At 36.3% G+C, this 24,008-nt stretch overlaps 1 protein-coding gene across 3 annotated transcripts in view; it reads right to left on the bottom strand.

The window, feature by feature from the left end:
• RNF128 (ring finger protein 128) overlaps positions 1–24,008 on the bottom strand; it is a 75,118-nt gene that overhangs the window by 16,285 nt on the left and 34,825 nt on the right. For all 3 annotated transcript variants that reach the window (XM_074358791.1, XM_045509991.2, XM_045509992.2), the window contains one exon: positions 5,511–5,758. In XM_074358791.1, the coding sequence (XP_074214892.1) occupies positions 5,511–5,758 (248 nt within the window). The remainder of the gene's footprint in view (positions 1–5,510; positions 5,759–24,008) is intronic.

Genomic DNA, 24,008 nt, shown 5'->3' on the forward strand with positions numbered 1-24,008 from the left:
GCAATGAAACCAGGTACATATTATCAATCTTGATTGTTGTGCCAAGTCACCATGACAAGCTAGTACAAAAAGGTCCATTGTTCCAGATGTGTATAACAAAATCATCAATCACTAACTTTAAGAACACTGACTCATTTATTTTGTAACTGAAAGTTTGTACCTCAACCTCCCTCGCCTATTTCTCTCCTCCCCTCACCCCTCTCCCCTCTGGCAACCACCTGTTTCTTGTCTGTATCTATGATTCTGTTTCTATTTGGTTATGTTTGTTCATTTGTTTTGTTCTTTAGGTTCCACATATAAGTGAAAACATACAGTATATCTCTTTCTCTGTCTGACTTATTTCACTTAGTATAATACCTTCTAGATTCATTCATGTTGTTGCAAATGGCAAGATCTCATTCTTTTTTAATGGCTGAGTAATATTCCATCGCATATGAGGAGCTAAGTAGGTACAAACTTTTGGTTACACAATAAGTGAGTCATAGGTATGAAAAGTACAGTGTGTGGAATATGGTCAATAATTATATAATATCCTTTTATGGTGACAAGGGACAACTAGACTTATTCATGGTGATCATTTTGAAGTGCATAGAAAAATTGAATCACTCTGTTACATACCAGGAACTAGCATAGTATTGTAGGTCAATTCTACTTCAAAGACAAGAGATCAGATTCATGGCTACCAGAGGCGGATGGTGGGGGCAGGGGAATTAGATGAAGGTGGTCAAAAGGTACAAATTTTCAGTCATAAGATAAATAAGTACTAGGGGTGTAATGTACAACACGGTAAGTATAATTAACACTGCTGTACATTATAAATAAAAGTTGTCAAGAGAATGAATCCTAAGAGTTCTCATCACAAGGAAAAAATAGTTTTTTTCTATTTCTTTAGTGATGTATCTACATGAGATGATGGATGTTTACTACACTTATTGTGGTGATCATTTCATGATGTATGTAAGTCAAATCATTATGCAGTACACCTTAAACTTACACTGTGCTGTATGTCAATTATATCTCAATAAAACTGGGGGGAAAACAGAAAAGCAAATAAAACAAAACAAACAAAATAAAACCACTCTGAGGGCCACATTTCCAGGGTTGGCCAAGGGCCAAGCATGGTTCCCTGGGAGACTTGCAAGGAATAAGCAACTAGATCTACTGTGTTATCTCTTTCATCACAACCCATCTCCTCTCTCTTGATCAAGGTCTTTTTAACAACAAAACAGTCATAGTCATGTGGGTTTTTTAAATTCATACAGCATTTATATATAAGGTAAGTAAGAACAACACAATCTTATCTAATACTTGCAGAAGGCAATGAAGGATGAAAACAGGCTCAAAGAAATAATTCTTCCAGTCTGTAAGACCATTGAAAACATCTTTATTGATGTATCAATTTAAAATTATCTGTTTACTCCCTTGATCTATGGCCACTTGAACTTTGTGATAAACTTGTACAGAGTTATTTAAAGTAATGAACTAAATCTAATTCTTCCTCAGACCAATCACTCTCCATTGGTATCACATCCTGGAGAAGTTTTAGTTCAGTTTCCCAATACATTCGATTATCACAAGATTTATTTATATAAGGCAGTTGAATCTTACCAACAATACCAGTATTACACCATATCACAACATGGTTATGATACAGCTTGGTTTGGTTACAAAATAAATACGAAGTATCACAGAAATGTTTATTAAATATTCCTAGAACTGTCCTTTGCCCACATATCAGATATTATTATGGAAAAGTGTCAATGGTGATGCTTCTGTCATTTCTAGGTTCATATTAGCTGAGGACAAAGTCAATCATTTGTCTCAACTCACACTATTATATAATTTAGGTTCCCATTGACTGTTGTGCTGCAAGGCCATCTCCCTCACATGGGGAATACATGGGTATCATTCAGTATTATTCCTATGCCTATAGTTTGTCTTATTTTGGACCATCCTTTGGTCAAAGTGTGTCAGAGATCAGCAATGTAAGTTACAATTGCACCCAGAAAATTTCCATAAATGTGGGGATCTGCATGTGTCTCAAAGAGGCTCTTCCTGTGCTTCCGTAAGTAAAAATAGAAGGCCATCACCCCATGACTCTATGGGCCTCCATTTGAAGTAAAATAGTTAACAGACTGTTGTATCAGAGTGTATGCTCCTTCCCAGTGCTGAGTGCTAACGTTCTCTAGCATTATGTATTGGGTCTGTGTGACCACACTGAAAAGTTTTTATCAGCCTTCCTAGTGGATTTCCATTTTTTCCTCTACTCTTGGAAGATGGTTCCTACCAATCTGTCTTTCAGAGAGTACAATTCTTTTTTCCTGAAAGTTACTCTTAATTAAAAATAAATCTAGCTTGTTCCATTATACTAAGGCCAGCTTCCATTTCACCCAGAGCCCTCTTTTGTTCACTGACCAATGTTTACTCCAATACATGCCTTGTTTCCATTGAATACTGGTACTTGTGTATGGTTAGGGTACATGCACTGTACCCTAAAAATGCTAGGTATCCCATGCCAGAATCAAGTATACAGTGGTCACTCCCAAATTCAGTTTAGTCTGAGCATGCCATAAGGTTTTCCACAATCTTCCTTGTCTTAGGTTAGGGTTGTTCCCATGGGGAACATGAATCCACCACATAATGCTTAATATATTATTTTTATTCACAACCCACTGATACTTTTCTTCTTGTCTAAAAGCTTTCCATCCACAAAAACAGGGATGATGTATATTCTTACACATCATACTATGACATGTCAGGCAAATGGCCACTATATGCTGCCCATTATATTGGGGTATTTTGATCATCAAAACTTATAGTTATACATTTATCAGTTTGCTTGACCTATATATACTATGTTATAATGGTTCAGATGGAAGACATTCCTGAATATTCTAGTGAATTCCTAATATTCTAATGAAGGTAAAGTTTTCCATAACTCAGTTTCAGTACCATTTCTACCAGTAAAATGGGTATAATGCAGTTAAATATTTTGTGATAGTTTTAACCATCATATGCATCAAGCTTTACCTTTTGAAAATAATTAGGAAGTCAGGAAAATTATGTAACATGTAAATGACATTTTAGTACTCTCAAATATATATAAGCAAAAGGGATTATCAGTTATATATTTAATCCTTTAGTCACCAAAGGATAACCATATATAGCCCATTAAGTGGTGAAAGATGCCCACTCAAAAGCCTTCTCTAAAAGGTGAGAAGTTTTAAAGTTATTCTTGACCATTTGCACAGAAGTTAATCTTCTTAAAATGTATTGAAAACTATGAAAATTATTTAAATGAGCAATGAAACCAGAGTTAAATATCCAATGGAGCTTGTGCAACACCAGGCAGTACTTTATAAACTATATTGCTTGCTGATGGGGTTTAATGGCACGTTAAAAGGATTAATATAGCACTTGGAGTACAGAAATACATACCCCACCATGAACATCCGCAAACCAAACTTTCTTGTCATTGTTACTATAACCTTTGAATAGTTTGTCATAGTGGATACCAATTTCTTTCCAACCTCAGAGATAAAATCAGCATGATATACAAATGCCAAATATTAACACAGTGTGAAACTGTTGAATGGCCTGGTGCAGGAATTTTAAACATCCTTTTGACCACAGCTAGTAACAGGCTGAACCTGCCACCAATGTGATAAGCTGCTTCTCTAAGAAGAACAGAAGTCAATTAACTTTAAACATTGAGATAGTCATCACTCATTACCATATGCTGGTGTCTAAATCTTTATGAAGGTTTTATAATAAGATTTCAATTTTTCATCTGTTCCTAAATTTAATTAACTTTCTTGCCATATAGAAGTCCTCACTGCTCCCTCACTCTCAGATAAATTGGGTTCACCTTTGCTTATTGAAGAGTGCATGAAGTGGCTAGAATTTCACTGCCTTTGGAGGAACTTCTCAGTACATATTAAAATGTAATCTTGCCCCTACTATGTGATCAGCTGAAAGCATTAAATCTCTACTAAGCATTCTGAAGCAGTGGCACATCATTCTGCTGTTGTGTTGAGAATACTTGAGAGGGAGAGGAGGTAAGAAATGGTGGTGGCATGGACCAGGGTAGAAGCAATGGAAGCGGTGAGGGGTAATTGGATTCTGGATATATAATGAAGGTAGAAATAACAGGACTTGCTGATGGAGGTTATACAGGAAGAGAGAAAGAGAGGAATGAAGATTAACTCCAAGGTTTCTAGCCTGGAGTCAAGAGAAGTTTTTTGAAAATGGAAGCAATAATAGCATGTCTGTGTGCCCACAGTAACAGAAGACAAGGTGGAGGATACAGGATATAGACACAGAGGCATAGATGGGACATGTGGTGGAAGCTTGCTGTGGAAGTACTCTTAATTACTTCAATTTTCTCAGTGGAATAAGATTCAAAATACAAGTTGATTGAGAATAAAGTTGGAGGAGGTGTTCGAGGTTTAAGGAGAAAGGAATATGTATGATTAGTCACCTAGGAAAGGCTAAGAAAAACACAGTACAATTGTCAGGCAGCATTAAGGGCTCACTCTGAGTTTGTGACCGTACATTTAAAGTGAGATTAGCCTGTATAGATATCAGTGTTTTCCTGCTATTTCAGCTCTGCAAAGAGCAGGCATAAGTAGGTGGGAAGCAGTATTTAATCAGGGTTGGGTTTTGACAGCAAGTATAACAAAGAGGGAGAAGGGCCAAGGGAACTGAAGATGTATGCCTTGATCGGGGGAGGGGTGGAAGTTAAGCTGGGTAAGGAGAGAAATGAGGATATCAGAGGATGAGGGGCAATTTAAAGGTGGTAGAATCAGTGCCATACAGCCATCAGTACCTCCCTGTTCAAAGAAGCTTTGGTATTTTTGTTCTGTTATTTCTATACTTTGTATGGGTTTGCACATCAGTTGTTAAAATATGGGAGAAATTGTGAATATGTGACTCTGTTTGGAGCCTCGCACTATATTGTGCACAATTAGATCTTTATCTTTAAACTCGTCTAGTCATGATATTCAGCCTACTGTCTCTTCCTAGCCCTGCCCCCACATGCGAACACACACATGCACAGGCACACACGTGTAAAATAACAGTGTTTATCTTTGAGAGGGTGATGACAGGTTTTTTTTTTTCACTGTTGTTATATGAGGTTTTGGGTGAAGGTTATTTTCCCTTGTGCTTTCTGATTTCTAAATTTTCCATATTGCATATGAAATGTTTTTGGAATTTAGGAAACAATGTATAAAAGAACACATGTATTTACACCCATATATACTTAAATGCTGGCTGTGCTCCCTGATGAGGACTTAAGAAGACAATCAGGCAGGATTAAGGCCATAGACAAATTTCAGAAAATAAAAGATTTGAGAGGATGGAAGCTGACATACTTTTAAAAACTACCAGTTTTCACAAAACATACGTGTGGATCATTTATAGCAAGTGAAGTATATTAAAACGCATGACACTGAATCTACAATTAAGAGTGAAATATTTTTAAATTGGAAGGAAGGACCATTACAAACCTGCTTCCTGCTTTGGGCTCTTGCATTCCGTAATCTTCGAGCAGAATAAAAGATAAAATAGCCCACAGTTGCTGCCGTAATAATAAAGAAGGACACAGAAACGAAGAAAATTGAATAGTGATTCACCCAAGGGCCGTGTTTTTTCCCTACTTCAATGACCATTGTTACTTGTATGCCTCTTTGAATAGACTGCAGAATTTTTGTGCCTTTCAGATTGCCAATCATGATTGCCACAATGTCTCTTGCACCTGTAAAAGAAAAGAAATTCAGTTTTAGTTTGGTAAAGCATTCATAATGTAAAAATTCAGTTGTTAAAGTGATTTTAAATGATTCCCAATGAGACAAAGGAAGGATACTCATTCATTCAGTTAACATTTATTGGGGACATATGCATATGTAAGTTATAGGGGATATAAACATGCTGAGGCTTGGTTACTGATCTTAAGGAACTCACAGTAGAAAGGAAGCTATGATATATAACAAATACCTCCCCTCTCCTCAGGTTTGCCACCTATAATTCAAAAGTATTGAGTGTGGGGCCAAATTTGCCTCTTAGAAGGCTTTCTTAAAGACAAGTTGGCATTAGGATGGTAGGGAGTCAGGCTTACATTCTAGGGAATATGAAATTTGGGAAAGACTGAAATATTTGACTATACATTTCCCAATTTATAAAATGACAGACTATCTCATAAGCTGGCTACTAAAATGTATAAAGATTTACATATCAGGATTAGAAATCTGAGACAAGTAATGATTACAAGCCCAAATGTACAACATGTGCCATTTTTCTATACCCTCGAAAGCAATATGAAATTTGCCCCAGGTGCAAAAAATGGATTTATTAGAAAGGGACCTGACAGAATTTTTTGTAGTGAGGAAAAGATTCTCTATCTTAATTGTGGTGGTATTTACTTAAATGGCATATTTTACTGTATGTAAATTACACCTCAATAAACTTGACCTTTTAAAAAAAATTTGCCCAAGGTGCTCTAAGGCTTTGCATGGACCTAATCAGGTTAGCAATGAATGTAACAGGTAAAATTGATAGAAATGTGTTTCTATTCAACCCCAACTAAAGTAAAATTTGAAATTAGACTAAATTTATTACTTAGTCTAATCGTCTTGAGGCTTAGTGTAAACGCCAAATCACTGTAACACCTTCCTTTTTACTCCAACTTTATAAATCTTGTGATAAAAATAAAAGACAGACATCATCTTTCCCAATGTGAGAAATGTCAGATTACTCACACCATTCCAATGCTTATCAAGGTTTATATTCCTTCTAGTTTAAATGACCTGATACCAATAATCTTTAGGAAAAGAAGAGAGTTCTTTGAATGTTAAGAGATTACCAACCAGAGAAATCTCCCACTGATACTAGGTTAAGATACTAAACTTGGTTAATGACCAAACTCCCATCTGGAATAAGTATGACCACACACACCCCCACACACACACAACTCTAAAAGGCCCTTTAGACTAGAATACAAACGTACAATATTAAAATAGTATTCACACTTTCTGTATCAACTTAAAAGTACAAACCTTACGTGGCAATGCATACTGCAGATTATCAAGAAATATATATTGCAGACTATCAAGTAATCCCTCAAATTCATGGCACCCAGTGGCCAAAGTTTTCAAAAGATCAAAATTCTCTCCTCACTTGAAGTTACTAACTCAAAGAATATATTCATAGGGTATTATTAAAAATCCTTGAAGTTCTAAAAGACACTATTTTTACCTATGATAGCCATTTAGTTAAATCCTTTTATAACTTTACTGACTCATTTGCCATTACTCAGTTCGGTAACATTGACAACTCACTCTTTTCTTATTTACATGAGGAGAGTCTCAAAAGCAATGGGAAGTGAATGAGCCTGAACTGTCTTCTGTTGCATCTTTTTCCTCTATCAGTATATAACTCAAATATCCCTTATGGGTCTAGAGAATTGGCTGTTTTGCAAGAGAGTAGTTCATTTTTCTATTTATTTAGGGGCTTTAAATTTCTAGCTTTGGCACTAAAAGCACAGAAATCATTTCAATTCTCTTCTCATTATTTGTCTTTTCTCTACAAGCCATCTGTCAAGAAAATTTCTGGTTATAAAGGTTTTTTTGCATTTTAATGTTTATATTGTTTATTTTTATCAAAGTATAGTCAGTTTACACTGGTGTGTCAATTTTGGTATACAGGATAATGTTTCAGTCTTACATGTACATACATATATTCCTTTTCATATTCTTTTCATTATAGGTTACCACAAGATATTGAATATAGTTCCCTGTGCTATATGGTAGAAACTTATTCTCTATTTTATATATCTGGTTATAAAGTTTTAATTATATAACCTAGCATTCATTTCTGATATTGTAACCTGTATAATCTTTGAAAGCATAGATCACTCTAAAAATCAGGTTTGGGAATATATGATAATTTTAACGATTTCTTTTTAAATCACAGATATGTCCTTCTAAATTTTTTTGACTAATAAAAATAAGTTTTCATTCTTTTGGAAGATATGAGGTGGGTGGCAGGGCTGAATGCTCAGGAACATACTGGCCATTGTGGTCAGATTAAAAACCAAGGATAATTAAGAAATGTACATTGTCTACACATAAGGAACAATGCTGTGTTTCAGTCACCCCAATTCATATTCATACGTTCTATATGTAGTCTGACTACCTACTGAGATTTCTGATCATACAAAAGATCTACTTCTAAGCATTATCATGTATCTTGTCTTCCCCGAATCCTTGCAGCTATTTAAAAACTGCTCCCCCTCCACTGTTCCCAATCACAGTTAAGGGCATCATAAGCCTCTGGTCACCTGGTTTAGTAACCTCAGAATCACATTTGAATACTCACTGCTAACCTAGTTAGTTATGTAGATGCTACTTTCTTGACATCTCTCATTATCAAATCCTCTTTTTCATTCCTGCTGCCTATGTAATATAGGCTCTTATAATTTCCTTGCCTGAATTACCTCAGTAACCTCCAAACTGGTCACTCTAACTCCAATTTTCCCCCTTTCCTTAAAGTTTCATCAGTGTTTACTTTGCCAGTTGACTTCTGCCATCACTTGGTTGGATCATGCCTCTTCCCTACTCAAAAGTCTTTAGTGGCTCCTTATAATTCATTAAATTTCTGACTCCTTGGCCTAGCATTTAAAGCCTTATATGATCTGGTCCCAAACCCACCTTTCCACACCAGTATCTCATGAACACTTAGATCCAGCCACATGGGATCGGCTGTTGTCATTCACTTTTCCTAATTTTCCTTTTGTTCATTCTGTTCCCTCAGCCTAACATGCCCAACAGCTGCTCTGACATTCCCCTTCCTTCTCTGCTGGTCTATGTATTACTCACATCTCAGCTCAATTGTAGCCTCCTGTGTTATTTTCCCTAGTTCCAAGTGAGAATGTAACGGTTCCCCCTTTGTTCCCGTCACTTGGTTCTTAACCGCTAAGCCAGCACTTTCATTATCCTTTGCATTTCAACTGGTATGCCATACTCCTTCTCCAAACTAAGAACATTCTAAGCGCAGAGACCGTCTTTTAATTAACTAGTAATGCCTTCCTCTACCTGGTATTGCCAGGGAATTAGGTATTCCATATACGTAAAACTTCCAAGTAACAAAAAATTTTACACAAATACTTAACAGTTTTGAATGAACATTTTAAAAAGTCATCTCTACCGCCCTATTTTCTTGATTATGATTTATTATTGACAGTGGATCATTTTTCTAAGCCATTATTTAATAGGATACTTGGGTTATTTGTCCCCAAACTGTTACGATTTTTCACCAAAGTCATTTTGGAGCTGGGATGGACCTTAGAGATCATCCAGTCTGACTCACTGAGTTCTCACTTTGGGTAATTTTCTTTGGATGAGGGAGGGTCTCTAGCAGCATCTCTGCCCTCTTTCTAACTTTATACTTCTAATGCACTGTCAACTCTGAAAAATCAATCAAGCCTGGGTCTAAGGAAAGACTAAAACAGGCTTCCAGAGAGCTTGAGGGCTTCAGTCCAAGAGCCCTCTGATACTTATATTGGTTGCTCAATGACATTTTTGTTTACTTCCTGAATCCTGGCCATGTCCTGGGTACTTGAAGTTGCCAGGTAAGATTCACGTATAAACTAGACCCTATTCTAAGTGTTTTACCTGCATTAACATATTGAATCCTTACTATACCCATGGCCATTTGCATGTGGAGTTGGTAAAATATGGGTACAACTAGCTGAGCCAGCTGATTCCAGCACACCACTGGACATTACAGAATCAAAACTTAAATACAAGTAGTTCATAATTCAAAACTTACAGCAAAATTAACTTTGCTTCTTCTTTTCACTTCTTCTTATTTACTTTGACAAACTAGTCCAAATGTCATGTACAATCCCAAATTGAATTGTTTTTCTACTTGCTGCTCTGGTAAAGACCACAAAAGAAGATACGTACCCTGAGACTCCAAAGAAGATCAAACTTCTTTTTGTGGAAGAGAAAAAAACCTTTTTCTGATTGGGGTGTGTGAGTGAGGGTGTGTGCATGTGTGTGTTGCTAAAGCAGGCATGCGGAGCCTTTTTCTCCCTTATGCTTTCTCTGTCCTTAAAATACAGGAGATTCAGGGGCTGTTACTATGCTTCAGCTGATCCTTCTCCTCTCAAATTAAAATCAGTGACTCTGTAAGGGATCTTTTTAAAGCACCACAAACATATTCTGCATATAAAGTTAGCCATTCATTATAAGCAACATACATGTGGTCATATTCAGAACTTACTGTGAAGCTTTAATTTCCCTGATTTCTTGTGTGTTGAGGAATAGAAAGTGAAAAGAACACATAAAGGCCAGAAGTTTTTCTCATCTTAAATAGGATTTAGAAAATGTGAAGAACGGTATTTTTTTTCAAAGAGATGATTAAAATACAATCTTTGGCTATCTGGAAGGATGAGGTATTGCTATTCCCTTCTTAGATAAGGTCAAAGCACTTCTTCAGTGATTACGAGAACGGATCTTCCTTGAAGACAAGAGTTCAGACACTCAGGAGAACAAGTTCCATTAACAGAAAACTAACCTATGTCATTGGATCTATGTTCTTTATGCTGCAGGATTCTGCTTATCAGTTTATTCTCTTACAGTTGTCCAACAACATATAAATGGAAATCGTTTTACCACAAGCTTTATTTATTGCTATTTCCTTAAACCATTCTTATAGCTCATCTTTAAAACCAATGTTGACTTACTGATACATAGACTCTTACACAAATGGTCACGCTTCCCACTTTTCTGTCCAAAATTTCACTCTAACAACTATCTCCTCTGGAAAGTATCAGGCTTAGGAAACCAAATATGGGCTGCACAGCTCAGCTGATTAAAACATAGAGCTAATAAGATCAAGGCTATCATTCAATTAAACTTCTTTTGGATCAGTTATGGCCCTAAACTCATTAAGTATTTTGTGACTATCTGTACACATGCCAGACACTGTGCTAGGCCTCAGGGCTACAGAAAGGAATAAAATATAGTCCCTACACTTTAGGCATTTGCAAAATTCTCCTATATATTAGCCATTCACCACTAGGAAGAATATGAACTAAGCCAGTGAAATGAATTGTACGAATCCATTTTCACGGCTTCTAGCAGAAAAAGAGAATTTCCAAATCACTTTCTGAACAGATACTGGGTTAGCAGAACAGCTTCCTATCTAAAAAAGGCAACTTATTGTCCTTCAATGTCCAATAGTTTGTAATATAACAAACTGTACTTGTTTTGATTATTTCTAAACTTGACAGTACTCTTTATTTAAAAATTGGTAACCAGAAAGAGACTAGAGTTTGACAGAGGGAAGAAGTATAATGTGGCAAAAATAACAGTAAAGTGGGAATCAGACTGCCACTTCTGCCTGCAGGAGATAGGGCTGTACTAAGCGTCTAAAATCAATTCTGGCAAACAATATGACTACATTTCTTCTTCTATCCTTATGGAATTTCCAAATCAACTACTAATTTCATCTCATTTTTCCATTAAAAAAAACCATAGCACCCATCCCCCACAAAAAAGAAAAGGAAAAATCTTTAATACGCTAAAAGTGTCTGATGAGGAAAACTGATCATTAATTGGACAACAAACCTTTATGGCCTAAACCTTGATCACAGAACAGCTATCGTTTCAGGATCTGAATCTCTCTAAATCTGCACTTTATTTCAAGGATTTATTCTTGAATTTTAATGTGTTGTAGCCAATAAATTTTCAGAGTTGAAAAGCAAAAGAAAAAAAAAGCTGTCATTTTTACAACTCTAGTGTATTAACACCATTTTATATTTGACAATCTAGTGCTCAAGAAAAGGTAATCTGGACTCTAACTGCTTAAACACAAGTTTCTGGGTCTAGTATTAAGTTAAAAGAAACTTACCTTGATACCACAGATGTAGCAGTCACTCAATTCTATAAGGAATCCTTGAACTTCCTACTTAAAAGTCATTACTAACACAATGTAGCTCAAGTTTTTCACATTTTCACTCTGCTATCTCGAGTATTTTTGGAGAAGGGACAGATCAGAAATAGATAATATTTAAGCAGAAGAAATTCAGACTCCAATTTCTAATGTTCAACAATGAATAAAGGTTTTGCCATGTGCCTATCTTGGGAACCAAGGTAATAAAATAGGCTGTAGCAACTCAACTACTGTTACTGAATATAATTCAGTTAAAATGTAATTCAATTATAATTAATAAAGGTTATCTATCCTTGGTACCACTGGCAAAAAAAATCTTCTAGTCATTATTCATAATATATAGAAATTTGATCCTAGGATCCTGATTCATTTCTTTCAAAAAAACTAATGATATTAGGGCTTCGATCTAATCTTATTTATTTGTGAACACAGAGAAATTCATTAAACAAATTATTTATCAAGTGCAAACTATGTAGGGAGTTCTGTGTTTCTGGATCTTTTCCCTCCACTTTAATATTAATGTGTCAAAATGTAAACTCTAAAACATTTTACAATATATGAAATATTCTAAGCATACTGATGGCATACTATAGCACCTTACCATTCAAACACAAAATACAAAGAGGTGAGGAAAGCTATTCTAGTATCTCTTTCAACCAGTTTCCCACTTCTAATACTAGAAAAGAAGTATTCACAGTGAGAGACATACAAGTAATAAGGGCAACTGAAGGCCAAAGTAGCTCTTCTAAAACTAAGCGCACATTCAATACTGCCCAACATCCTGGTAATACAATGAGGTCAGCACTTCTGAATTCACTTGTGTTTGAAATAAACAAGATCTAGGTGTGATGAATTCCAATATAATTCTCTAATAAGTATTTCATCCATTAGAAAATCTGGAACCAAAGGAAGAAATACAAATGACCAATAGACACATGAAAAAATGCTCAATATCACTATCAGAGAAATGCAAAACAAAACTACAATGAGGTATCACCTCACACCAGTCAGAATGGCCATCATTTAAAAGTCCACAAATGACAAATGCTGGAGAGGCTGTGGGGAAAAGAGAACCCTCCTACACTGCTGGTGGGAATGCAGTTTGGTGCAGCCACTGTGGAAAACAGTATGGAGATTCCTCAAAAGACTAGGAATAGACTTACTATCTGACCCAGGAATCCCACTCCTGAGCATATATCCAGAAGGAACCCTCCTTCAAAGTGACACCTGCACCCCAATGTTCATAGCAGCACTATTTACAATAGCCAAGACATGGAAACAGCCTAAATGTCCATCAACAGATGATTGGATAAAGAAGTTGTGGTATATTTCTACAATGGAATACTACTCAGCCATAAAAAGCGACAACATAACCCCATTTGCAGCAACATGGATGTTCCTGGAGAATGTCATTCTAAGTGAAGTAAGCCAGAAAGAGAAAGAAAAATACCATATGAGATTGCTCTATGTGGAATCTAAAAAAAACCAAAACATAAATACAAAACAGAAACAGACTCACAGACAGACTACAAACTTGTGGTTGCCAAGGGGGTGGGGGGTGGGAAGGGACAGACTGGGATTTCAAAATGTAGAATAGATAAACAAGATTGTACTGTGTAGCACAGGGAAATATATACAGAATCTTGCAGTGGCTCACAGCGAAAGAGAATGTGACAATGAATGTATGTATGTTCATGTATAACTGAAAAACTGTGCTCTGCACTGAAATGACACAACATTGTAAAATGACTATAAGTCAATCAAAAATGTTAAAAAATAAAATAAAATAAAATAAAATAAAATAAAATAAATGTAAATTATTTTAAGAAAGAAAATCTGGAACCAATTCAAGTGGACTTTTTTTAAAAACTTTTTTTATTGAGCTATAGTCATTTGTTCTCTCATTGCATCCCAACAAACACATAAACAAATGATTTCTTTAAAGTGTCTGGCAATATATGTCTGTGGTTTACTGGAATCGGATAAATCAGTACTACACACCCCTTTAATATGTCATTATGCTCCTAACTAGCCTTTAATTAAATTCTAGTCTATTGCAGAATGTGAAATAGGCATTAGTACAGGTTGCCCGTTGGTTAAAGCAATGGTTCTTTAATTTTTTGTATTGTTACAAATCATCTTTTTGAGGGAGGGGCAGTGGTAGTGAAGACGACCACTTTAAAAGCCAACAAATGGAACAGAAGCACAACTACCTGTGTAGTTCAGCACGCTGCCTTTCTTTCTGCCCTGCAACCCCAGATAGCTTTGCTGTAGCTTTTGAAGGTAATACTACATTAGGGAATGGGTCACAGATTCGATATAGCACACAACACACAAAAAAACTTCTGGCAGATGGAGCCCTCAGGAAAACAGCGTATTAAAAACACTGGGAAGTCAGAAGCAATACTGTTCAGAAGGGCACAGATGCATAATTTGTAGATGACATGTCATATTCACCAGTAAACAATTCTTAGAATTATTATTAAAAAAACCCAGTCCTGCCTGGACTATTCTGACTTCTACTAGGGGTCTGTCTAGCATATTTTAAGAACCCAAGGGCTAGATGAGCATTTTTCAAAGTTTTTGGATTTGGGACTCCTTTATACTCTTTAAAGTTCTTTAAAACAAAAGAACTTTTGTTTATATAGATTATATCTGTCCATATTAGCCATATTAGAAGTTAATGGAGGAATTTTTTAAAATGTTTATTCATTCATTTAAAATAACAGCTGTAAATACATATCAATGCAATGAACATATTTGTATTAAAATAACTATATTTTCCCAAAAATGTAAGAAGAGTGGCACTGTCATTTGTGTAGACTTCTTTAATACCAGACCTAACAGAAGACAGTTGGATCTTCATATCTGCTTCTGCATTAGATCTATTGTGATCTGTTTTTCTGGTTGAAGTCTATGAAGAAAATCAGTACTCACACAGATACGTAATTAGAAAACTGAGGAATATTTTAACAGCATTTTCAAATAATTGTACATGTTCATCTTTGATGTTACAACAAAATACAACAAGTGGCGGTTTCTTAAACACTAGGTACAAGGTAGAATTTAAAACCATTATCAGTAAACTCTATGTACTCAGTTAAATAAAAACCATTGATCCAGCATATTGAATGGATCCTTTATCCATGTATGGTTCTGTGACACCATGCATTAGTCATCTGGAAAGTACTGGTTCACTGAATTACGCAAATATTACAAATGGTGACTCATTTCAAGATTATACAATATCAAAAAATCATGGTTATTAATATCACCATTGATCTCATTAGAAGTTGAAGTTTTAGGAAGTTGTCGAGCTCATGTGGTAGGTGAAAGTTTTCCAAAATTCTAATTTTTGCTTGAACACTTAAATTTTAGCATTAGCAACAAATGCTGTCATTTGTTTTCCTTGAAATGACAAGCTCACTTAGTTAATTTTTGAAAAAAGTGCTTCCAGATACCCAAGTCTGAATAACTGCTGTTTGTCAGTAGTTCTTTCAAGTTAAAAAGGAGTTCTCTGGAGAAAGCACGTAGTTGAGCTTACAACTCAGTCGTACAAGCACGTTTCACCTACTTTCCAATTCACCACACAGAATATGCAAAAAAAAAATGTGTGTGTGACAGCTTAGAGATTTAGTAAAATTAATTATTCTTACTGATACATCAAGGACATTCCTAAGTGAAACTGGTATTTTCTTTTTACTGTAAATGCATAGAGGTATAGTATACGTTACAGTTTGGTGCCTCTGTCTCAATTTGCACTAAGGTGCCAGCAGTTTTTTCCACTATTGTGTTTACACCCTCCATGTAAATGTCAACACAGTGAATACTGCAAATAATGGCTACATAGTATTATGAAAATAGTATTGAGCTCACGGACCCCTGAAAGAATCTCATGGACCAGTGCTCCTAGATCCTGTTTTGAAAACTGTTGGGCTAGATCAATGACCCTCAAACTTTAATATGCTTGAGAAATGACCTGGGAAACTTGTTAAAACGCTGAACTCCCTGGGCCCCATTCCTTAATTCAGTATTGTCTGGGGTGGGGCTTGGGAACCTACAGTTTAACAAGTTCTGTGGGTTCTTTTGCTGCCTGTGGTCTGTGGCCCATACTTTTAGAATTATTGGGCTGGAGTTTGATTATAGTTTGATGATGTTATGGTCAAGAAGTTTCAAGATGGTGACGTCACTCTAGACAGATCAATGCCAATCCTTCACCCTGTATAGAAAATCTCTGCCAATAGAATTATTTTGTCTTTATCGGTAAACACTTCATATAGAGAAGTTCAAAAATTAGCCACATAAGAAACAGGCCCATTTCTTTCCTGTTGTGACTAACACATCTCCATTGTCACCTTTGTGTCTCAGTTAAATCACTGTAACAACCTCCTAACTAGTCTCCAAGCCAGCAGTCTCAGGCCTCCAATTCATTCCCCTTGTGGCTCCCAAATAAATTTCTCTAAATAGGAAAAATGTTCGTTAGTACTCCTTTGCCAAAGGCCCTTTAAGAGCTCAGTTTCACCTACAGAATAAAGTTCAGCCTCCTTTCACAAGATCCTGAGTCATCTGCATTAGATATTCAGCTTTTACACTATTGCAGGTTTCCCTTAAGTTATCTGGTTTATTTGAGTTTCACTAAACTATGAACTCCTTCAGGTTAGGGACTGGGTCTTTCATCGATGTAACTGTGTCTAATAGAGTGCCTGGCGCATTAACACATGTCAAATAAATGTTTGATGAATGCAGTTTTAAGTATGCTATATTGAGTGATCATTTGAATCTTGACTGAATCTGAAAACAACTTCATCCTTAAAGGTAATTGTACTGAACAGAGTCTAAGATGTGCCTCTTCCCTACATTCAAAGATAACTTGGCACAACGTATCTGCCTACAGCAAGGGCATATTATCTATATACAGATAAGAAATTAAATACTAATCTTACTCTACAGACCTTGAGTTTAGCATGATGCTTACTGCTAGTGCTGATTCCGCTGAAATCACCATACTGCCAGAGCAGCACTAATGGTGGCAATAATCCCTCTCTGAGCCGGGGCTTGACTATCCTTCGGTTTCACACTTACATTCAGGAGCTACGACAGATGCCATTTTAGCCCCAAGCTCAAGTTAGAACCCAGTCATTCTGGTTCACTAGGAGACTGGCTGTTTGGGCACTTATGAGGAAGTGCAGAGGACATAAAAAAGGAGTCTTGAAGCGGTTGGAACAGGTTGAGTGTTTATACAACCTTAAATTTGTACTGATACTCAGGAAAAGAAAATAATAACATATGTTATTGCCAGACCAGGCAGAAATTGTAGCATGTATGTTATTTGATGAATAGGATATCCTGTAATTGTACTAAAATGTTTATGCTAAAGAAGTTTTCTATTGCCATATCTTTTGTTTTGGGTAGTACAGTTTCTAGAAACCAAATTCAACATTTGTTTTTGCTATTTATGAATGTTTTCTGAAGGAATGCTAGTCAGTAAACTCCACAGCATCAATGCAGTCAACCCTCTGGGATAATAAATTGGGCAACATCCAGAGCTATTCAGAATCTGATAAGGATTTTTAATGGCTCAAGGTAAAGCAATTACTGACTAACAGTATATACACAACAGGTTGAAAACAATTAGATACTTGTTAGGCAGTTTTTAAAAAGACAGGAGATTTAGGGGTTTCAGGGAAAAATTTATACAAATGAATGTTAGAAATTATGGTGATCTTTTGTCCTTCTATTCGTCAGTTCTGTTTTCCTGTAATGTGAGACCTTGGGAAGGAGAATTCCACTGAATAAATCGTTGCTGTATTGGGGGGGGTGGGAAATGAGCAAAAAACCAGGACACAGCCTAGACTTCAAATACAAGTGGGACATGGCCTCCACCACTTGCCACTTTATACTCAAACTTTCAGATAAACTAGTACAAGAATGTATGGGAGGGAAACGTACTCTGTACCTTAAATACTGCCAAACTCTGGGGAGGAACATTTTTGTGTAGGTCTTAAAGCCCTACCTAAATTGATATTTGAGTACCAAACTAAAATATCATTATTAGTCAAAAGAAAAGCAATATAGGCCGAAAATGTCAGCTAGACAGAAAGGACCAGGCCATTGTTTATCTTTAGCTACTTTCCATTCACTTGTCTCCTACCACGACCTCCAGCCACCATGCTCGTCATAAAGGGGGTGTTCAAACTTTTGTAGAAATTGGAACCTCTTTTTGTACATACTCTCTTCATGTATAGTTTGTAATACGGGAATTAGTTTGGAAATTACATTAATCATTAAAATTAGGAAGAGTATTATGTTGAGAGATGGGGTATTCATTGTGACTTTGCCACATGAACGCAAGGATGCAAAGGTTACAGACATCCAATTAGTATTCTATTAGGTATCTGAATTGGAGAAAAAGAGAATTTGGCATGCCTCTATAAATGTTGGTATCATTCAGTTAAAAGAAATCCAAAACTAAGAATAGTCTACTAATTGAGAATATTAAATTTCCTCCTTTATGAAGTATTATAAAAGCTAAGTCCTGTACTAAGGCCTAAAGACTGATAAAAACAAACACAAACCTGTCTCCTTGGTGTTTTCATCCTTTCACATTAAAATGTTTCTGAAAGTCAATAAGGAGAATAAGCCTAGCCTGTATAATTACACTTGTCATATTAACCTGATTTAAAAGGCACCATATTAGTACCAAGACACATAACTAAAATGTTTGTCATCACAGTTGAAAACATTCTGTTCTTATCAGAGTGAGATAATTGGTCTAGTCACTCCTTGACACTGACAGAACTTTGATACAGGTAAAATATGAGGCCAGTCTGAGAGAGAGAGAGACGGAGGGAGGGAGGGAGGGAGGGAGGGAGGGGAGTGGAGGGGAGAGAGAGGGAGAGAGAAGGGAAAAGTTATCAAGTGCATGGCAATCAGTGTTTTCCAAATTATATTTCAGTTGTTAAGTATTTTGATAGGAAAGGGGTTCTATAAATAAATAAGTTTAGAAAACAACACATTGAACAAGGTTAAACCGTGTTTATTTAGCATATCAGAGGCTCTGGGAAGCCCGGCAGTGGTACGCATTGCCAGTCTCCAGGACAGGACTGTACATGAGGGTGAGGAGTGGTTAAGCTATTCTTTAATGAACCAGGCTGTGTAAAAAGTGCTTTATATATTATCTAATTTATCCCTCACAGTAACCCTATGAAGTAGGTACAAATATCATCCCCTATTCTATAGGTGAAAAAGCTGAGTCTTAAAAGACGTTAATTTAGCTAAGGTCACAAAGCCACTGCATGATACAGTTGGGATTCAAATCAAAATCCATCTGATTCCTAAGTCCCCGATCTTTACCACTTTGCCATCAAAAGGTCCAAAGTCATTTCTATTGTTAGAGCTTCACATCTTGATTTTAATGTCTTGCTGATGCTTAAGATGGAAATACACAGGAGAGAAGGACAAAAGTTGTTTCAGTTTCTTGATTATGTGATTCTACCCGTATTTCTCAGAAACCGCCAGAAAAATAGCAATTTGGATTGTCACAGTTTTTTCCCTACTTCTACATATAAAACAATTACATATTTCAAAATGTGGTAGTGAACAGCTGTAATAACCAAAGGTGAAATAGTATGTTTAATAAAAAAAATTGTTAAGTTTCAAGAGAACTAACATTTACAAAATGTCCACTGCATGCCCAGCACTTTATTTACAACATCATAGAAAATGGGCATTATTATCCCCCTTTTTATGAACAAGATAAGTGAAGTCCAGATCACATATTTATTAATTGGTAGGGCTAGAATTCAAACAAAGCCATCTGATTCAAGGACACCTGTTCTACCATTGTAATATGCTATCTCCCAATTTCAGATGGAACACATTCATCTTTGGTACAATGGGTTGAAATAAAAATAGAGCAATGTAGCTTTCTTTACCATCAAAGGATAATTTGCTAGCCTTTAATTACGTTACTCAAGGTATGTCATTTTCCTTGTCTTGTCTGCCAGTTCAACCAAAAGGCATCAGCCAGACAGAAGGAGTAAAATGGATAGGGGGCGGGTGGAGGGCTAGAGCGAGGGAGGTGACTGGTGTTTTTGCACCAGCCAGTTTCACTTTCTTTTAGACATCCTGTTCTCTTGCCAAAATGAAATGATGGTGGTGGAAAACAAGAATTCAAAACCCTCCTACAACTCAACGCACTTCAGACTTGTGTTAAATATAGGTTGCTTGTAGCTCTACGAAATCCTCACTCAATAGAATCACACTTTTCTAGCCTTCATCTGAATGACTGTTGAAATCCTCTAAAGTAAGGAAAGATGTACTGACTTGGAAATCTGTTAATGGTTCACTAAGCCACAAGTCAAAGTTATGGTTTTAAAACTTTTGGGAACGTTACAAATGCTATTAAAATAAGCCAACTTCTGAAATGATCATAGGTTAGGAAAGCAAAATGCAGAGTCCTTAAGGTGAAACACATGGAAAAGGTGAGGTAGATCTTTGGTGAACATTACAAAGAACCTGAGTAAGCAGAGAAAGCTCTCTAAACCAGCATGATTGGGGAGAACACAATAAGCTATATTTTGTAGAGCTATCATTATGAACAATAACCACAACAGAAACACTGATGGGTTGTGTTTCAAAAATTCATTTGTAAATCAGTTGTTTGGAACTAGAGAGAATACATTTTCCCATAGTAGTGCTGCTCAGCAGTGTCTTCGTTCCCAAGTGAGCCCACAGATTATTGTCATGTGAAATGCTTTGAGGACCAAAAACTTCAAAGCAAATATAAATGGTTATTTAAGCCATACTTGTACTAAAACTTCTCAGAAAAAAAATCACGGAAATACCTAAAGCAAAAAAGAAAACAAAAACAAAAACAAAAAAACCCCAAACCCTAAAGCATTTAAAATTTAACTTAAATACTGGGACACAAGAAAAATGCATATTTAATCAGGAAGATTACATGGTTGATGGGAGGTTTTTATGGAGATTGTGGGAGTGAGTTATGGACACATTCAAATTCATCAGATATTGAGAGTACTGGTTTCTTATAATGCTTAATTTCACCTCAAAAGAAATGGAATTGCATAGAAGGAAGCTCAAGGTCTTTTTAAAAAGGAAGATGGGGCTGAGAGAGAAAGAATCTAAGGTAGAATTAATCAAGCTATGAAAGGCAAAGGAAGCGAGAAGAAAAGTAGGACACAAAATGTATCCTAAGAGGAAAAGAAGTGGTACAGAAGCTATCCTTGAGTTTGAGTTTCTTGTGCAAACCACCAACTTGTGGAGCTTCACATAGCAGAATATTATTTCAAGGGAAACGCTAAATTTAAAAACAAGTACAGACAATCCCTGACTTATGATGGTTTGACTTCATGATGGTACAAAAGCAATACGCATACAGTAGAAACTATACTTCAGATTTTGAATCTGGATCTTTTCCTGGGCTAGCGATGTGAGGGACAATACCCTCTCCTGATGCTGGGCAGAAGCAGCCAGCCACGCGATCACAACAGGAAACAACCGATACATCTACAACCATTCTGGACCCAGACAGCCATTTTGTTTTTCACTTTCAGTACAGTGTTCAATAAATTACATGAGATATGCAACACTTTATCATCAAACAGGCTTTGTGTTAGATGATTTTGCCCAACTGTAGGCTCATGTTAGTGTGCTGAGCACGTTTAAAGTAGTTCAGGCTAACTTATGATGTTCAGTAGGTTAGGTGTATTAAGTACATTTTCAACTTACCAATATTTTCAACTTACCGATATTTTCAACTTACGATGGTTTTATCAGGATATAATCCCACCATAAGTCTAGGAAGATCTGTAATTCAGTTTCAACGACGTCCTAAATGCAACTTTGAGCTTGTATGTTCTGTGTATCATTAACAAAGTGTAAAATAAGAACACTATGATTTCCCTCTTCCTTAATTATCACAAAATTTCCTCCTTTTTTTCTAGAATGACAAAGGCTGTTGTCATCAGATGAACTCAGTGTGTCATGGGTGAAAACTGCCAATATATTGGATTCTTCATGCTAAGATGTTAAATTTAGCACTAATCTTAAAAGTACTGAATAGAATAGAAATTGAAGGGGGCTAGTGAGCTGAAGCAGGTCTCCTATGGGAAAGAAACAAAAATACCAAGAAAGGTGAGGTAGGTGTAAAGGGGGAAAGACAACAATATAAATAGTGATACAAAGCATAAAGAGAACTATTCTATTCCATATTAAAACAGAAAAAGGTCAGCCTTTAAAGTTCTTTAGTGTTCAAGGCTCATTTTACATATGAAGAAACCAATTAGTGTTACTGAGAAAGGACCACTCTAACAATTATGTGGGTAAGATATAGCCAAAAGACCAAAGTAATTTCTCTTTAAATTCTCATAATAGTCTGTAAATGACTTCTATTATCAGATATGCTTTGTTCCTGTTGTTGCTATGGCCACATTACTAATGCCTTCTTTAGGATTTATCAACATGATAGAAGTATTTTCAAGTTTTTAAAATACCTGATTTTTTTTCTGATTACAAGTATAAAACATATTCATTATATAGGAAATTCAGAAAATACAGAAAAACAATGAAGAGAACAATAATCACCTATAATTCCACCAACCAGAAATAACCAAGGTTAACATTTTAGTATACTTTCTTTTCAAAAGCTAAGACTTTTTAGTTGCAGGCAGCATTTAACAAAGCTACTTCAACATTTTATCTGAAATGAGAATGATTAATATCTTGAGAGAAACACACATATTAACAAGTGAGTTCAAGCACCATCTTCTTTCAGAAAAGGTCAAAATAAACAGGGGTAACTCAAAATCACTGATTTGTACCTAACCTGAGCATTCAAGCATTAAAACCAAGTAAATCGTGACTAGGTTCTGCACCTAACAGCCTCCATCAAGTTAGGCATGAATCACCAAACTTTCTTTTCCAAAGAAATCAATATTGTAACAAGTCTATGGGTAAGTTCAAGCAGTAATTATATGTCATGATGTATAGAAAGACATACATACAGCGGAAAGAGACAGAACAGGAAATGGAATAATAGCAAAGCGCCCTTGTGTTCTGCTTTGCCCATAGGGCTTCGAAGTGGGTATTAAATGGGGGGAGGTTATAGCTCAGTGGTAGAGTGTGTGCTTAGCACGCACGGGGTCCTGGGTTCAAGCCCTGGTACCTCCATTTTTTTTTTAAAGCCAGTGTTAATAGCAAAACGTGGTAACTCTGAACTGGCTTAGTAACTGTGTCAAAAAGTGCTTGTACTCTGAGCTTGGAAGTAACTTCCTACAGTGTGTAGCTGAGGATCACCGCAGTTAACTAGTTTACCAGCTCCAATGTAGTGAAAGATTTGTTTCTGTGGGTTGCCTGGGCTCCTACCACATGCTGCAAGAGGTCATTTCCTCAGGAGACAAAGTGGACAATCGTGCTGCTTCAAAAATTCCTCAGCTTGGGCAGCAAGGTAGTCTTCAGGGGCTCTTGTCCTCTTCTGTTTCTTGAGCTAGGTGCTGGTTACACAGGTGTGCTTGCTTTGTGAAAATTCACAATGCTATACATGAATTATTTCTGTACCTTTTTTGGTATGTACGTTATTCTTCAGTACCATTTAGATACCCAAAATTATTCACTCCTAGGCAGTATTTGTGGTACCCTACTAAGTAAACTTTGGGGAGAACCCCAACAATAGTTTACAGTTCAGTGGCCATCATGAAAAATAAAAGCTATTTTAGTCAATGAGGCCCTACTTAGCCAAGCAACAAGGACACTGGGTGCAAACCTCATCTGTGACAAGGACACCACCTAAAGGAAGATTATGGAAGAGGAACTAAGGCACAAGTGGTGATCAACCCTTTCAAAAGACCAAGCCCACAACAGGCAATGCATATGGGTTAGGCCAGATCATGTTTATGGCTAGTAAGCGTATTTTTATGTAAATCTCTGTGGGGCATATTTTTGTTTTAAAAGTTCCAATTGACATCCTTCCCCATCACCATTTCTACACTTCCTTTCTGCTAGTTAATGGTAGAGAAGCTCCATCTCCACCT

This window comes from Camelus bactrianus, chromosome X (genome assembly GCF_048773025.1).
Source record: "Camelus bactrianus isolate YW-2024 breed Bactrian camel chromosome X, ASM4877302v1, whole genome shotgun sequence".
Classification (NCBI taxonomy): domain Eukaryota; kingdom Metazoa; phylum Chordata; class Mammalia; order Artiodactyla; family Camelidae; genus Camelus; species Camelus bactrianus.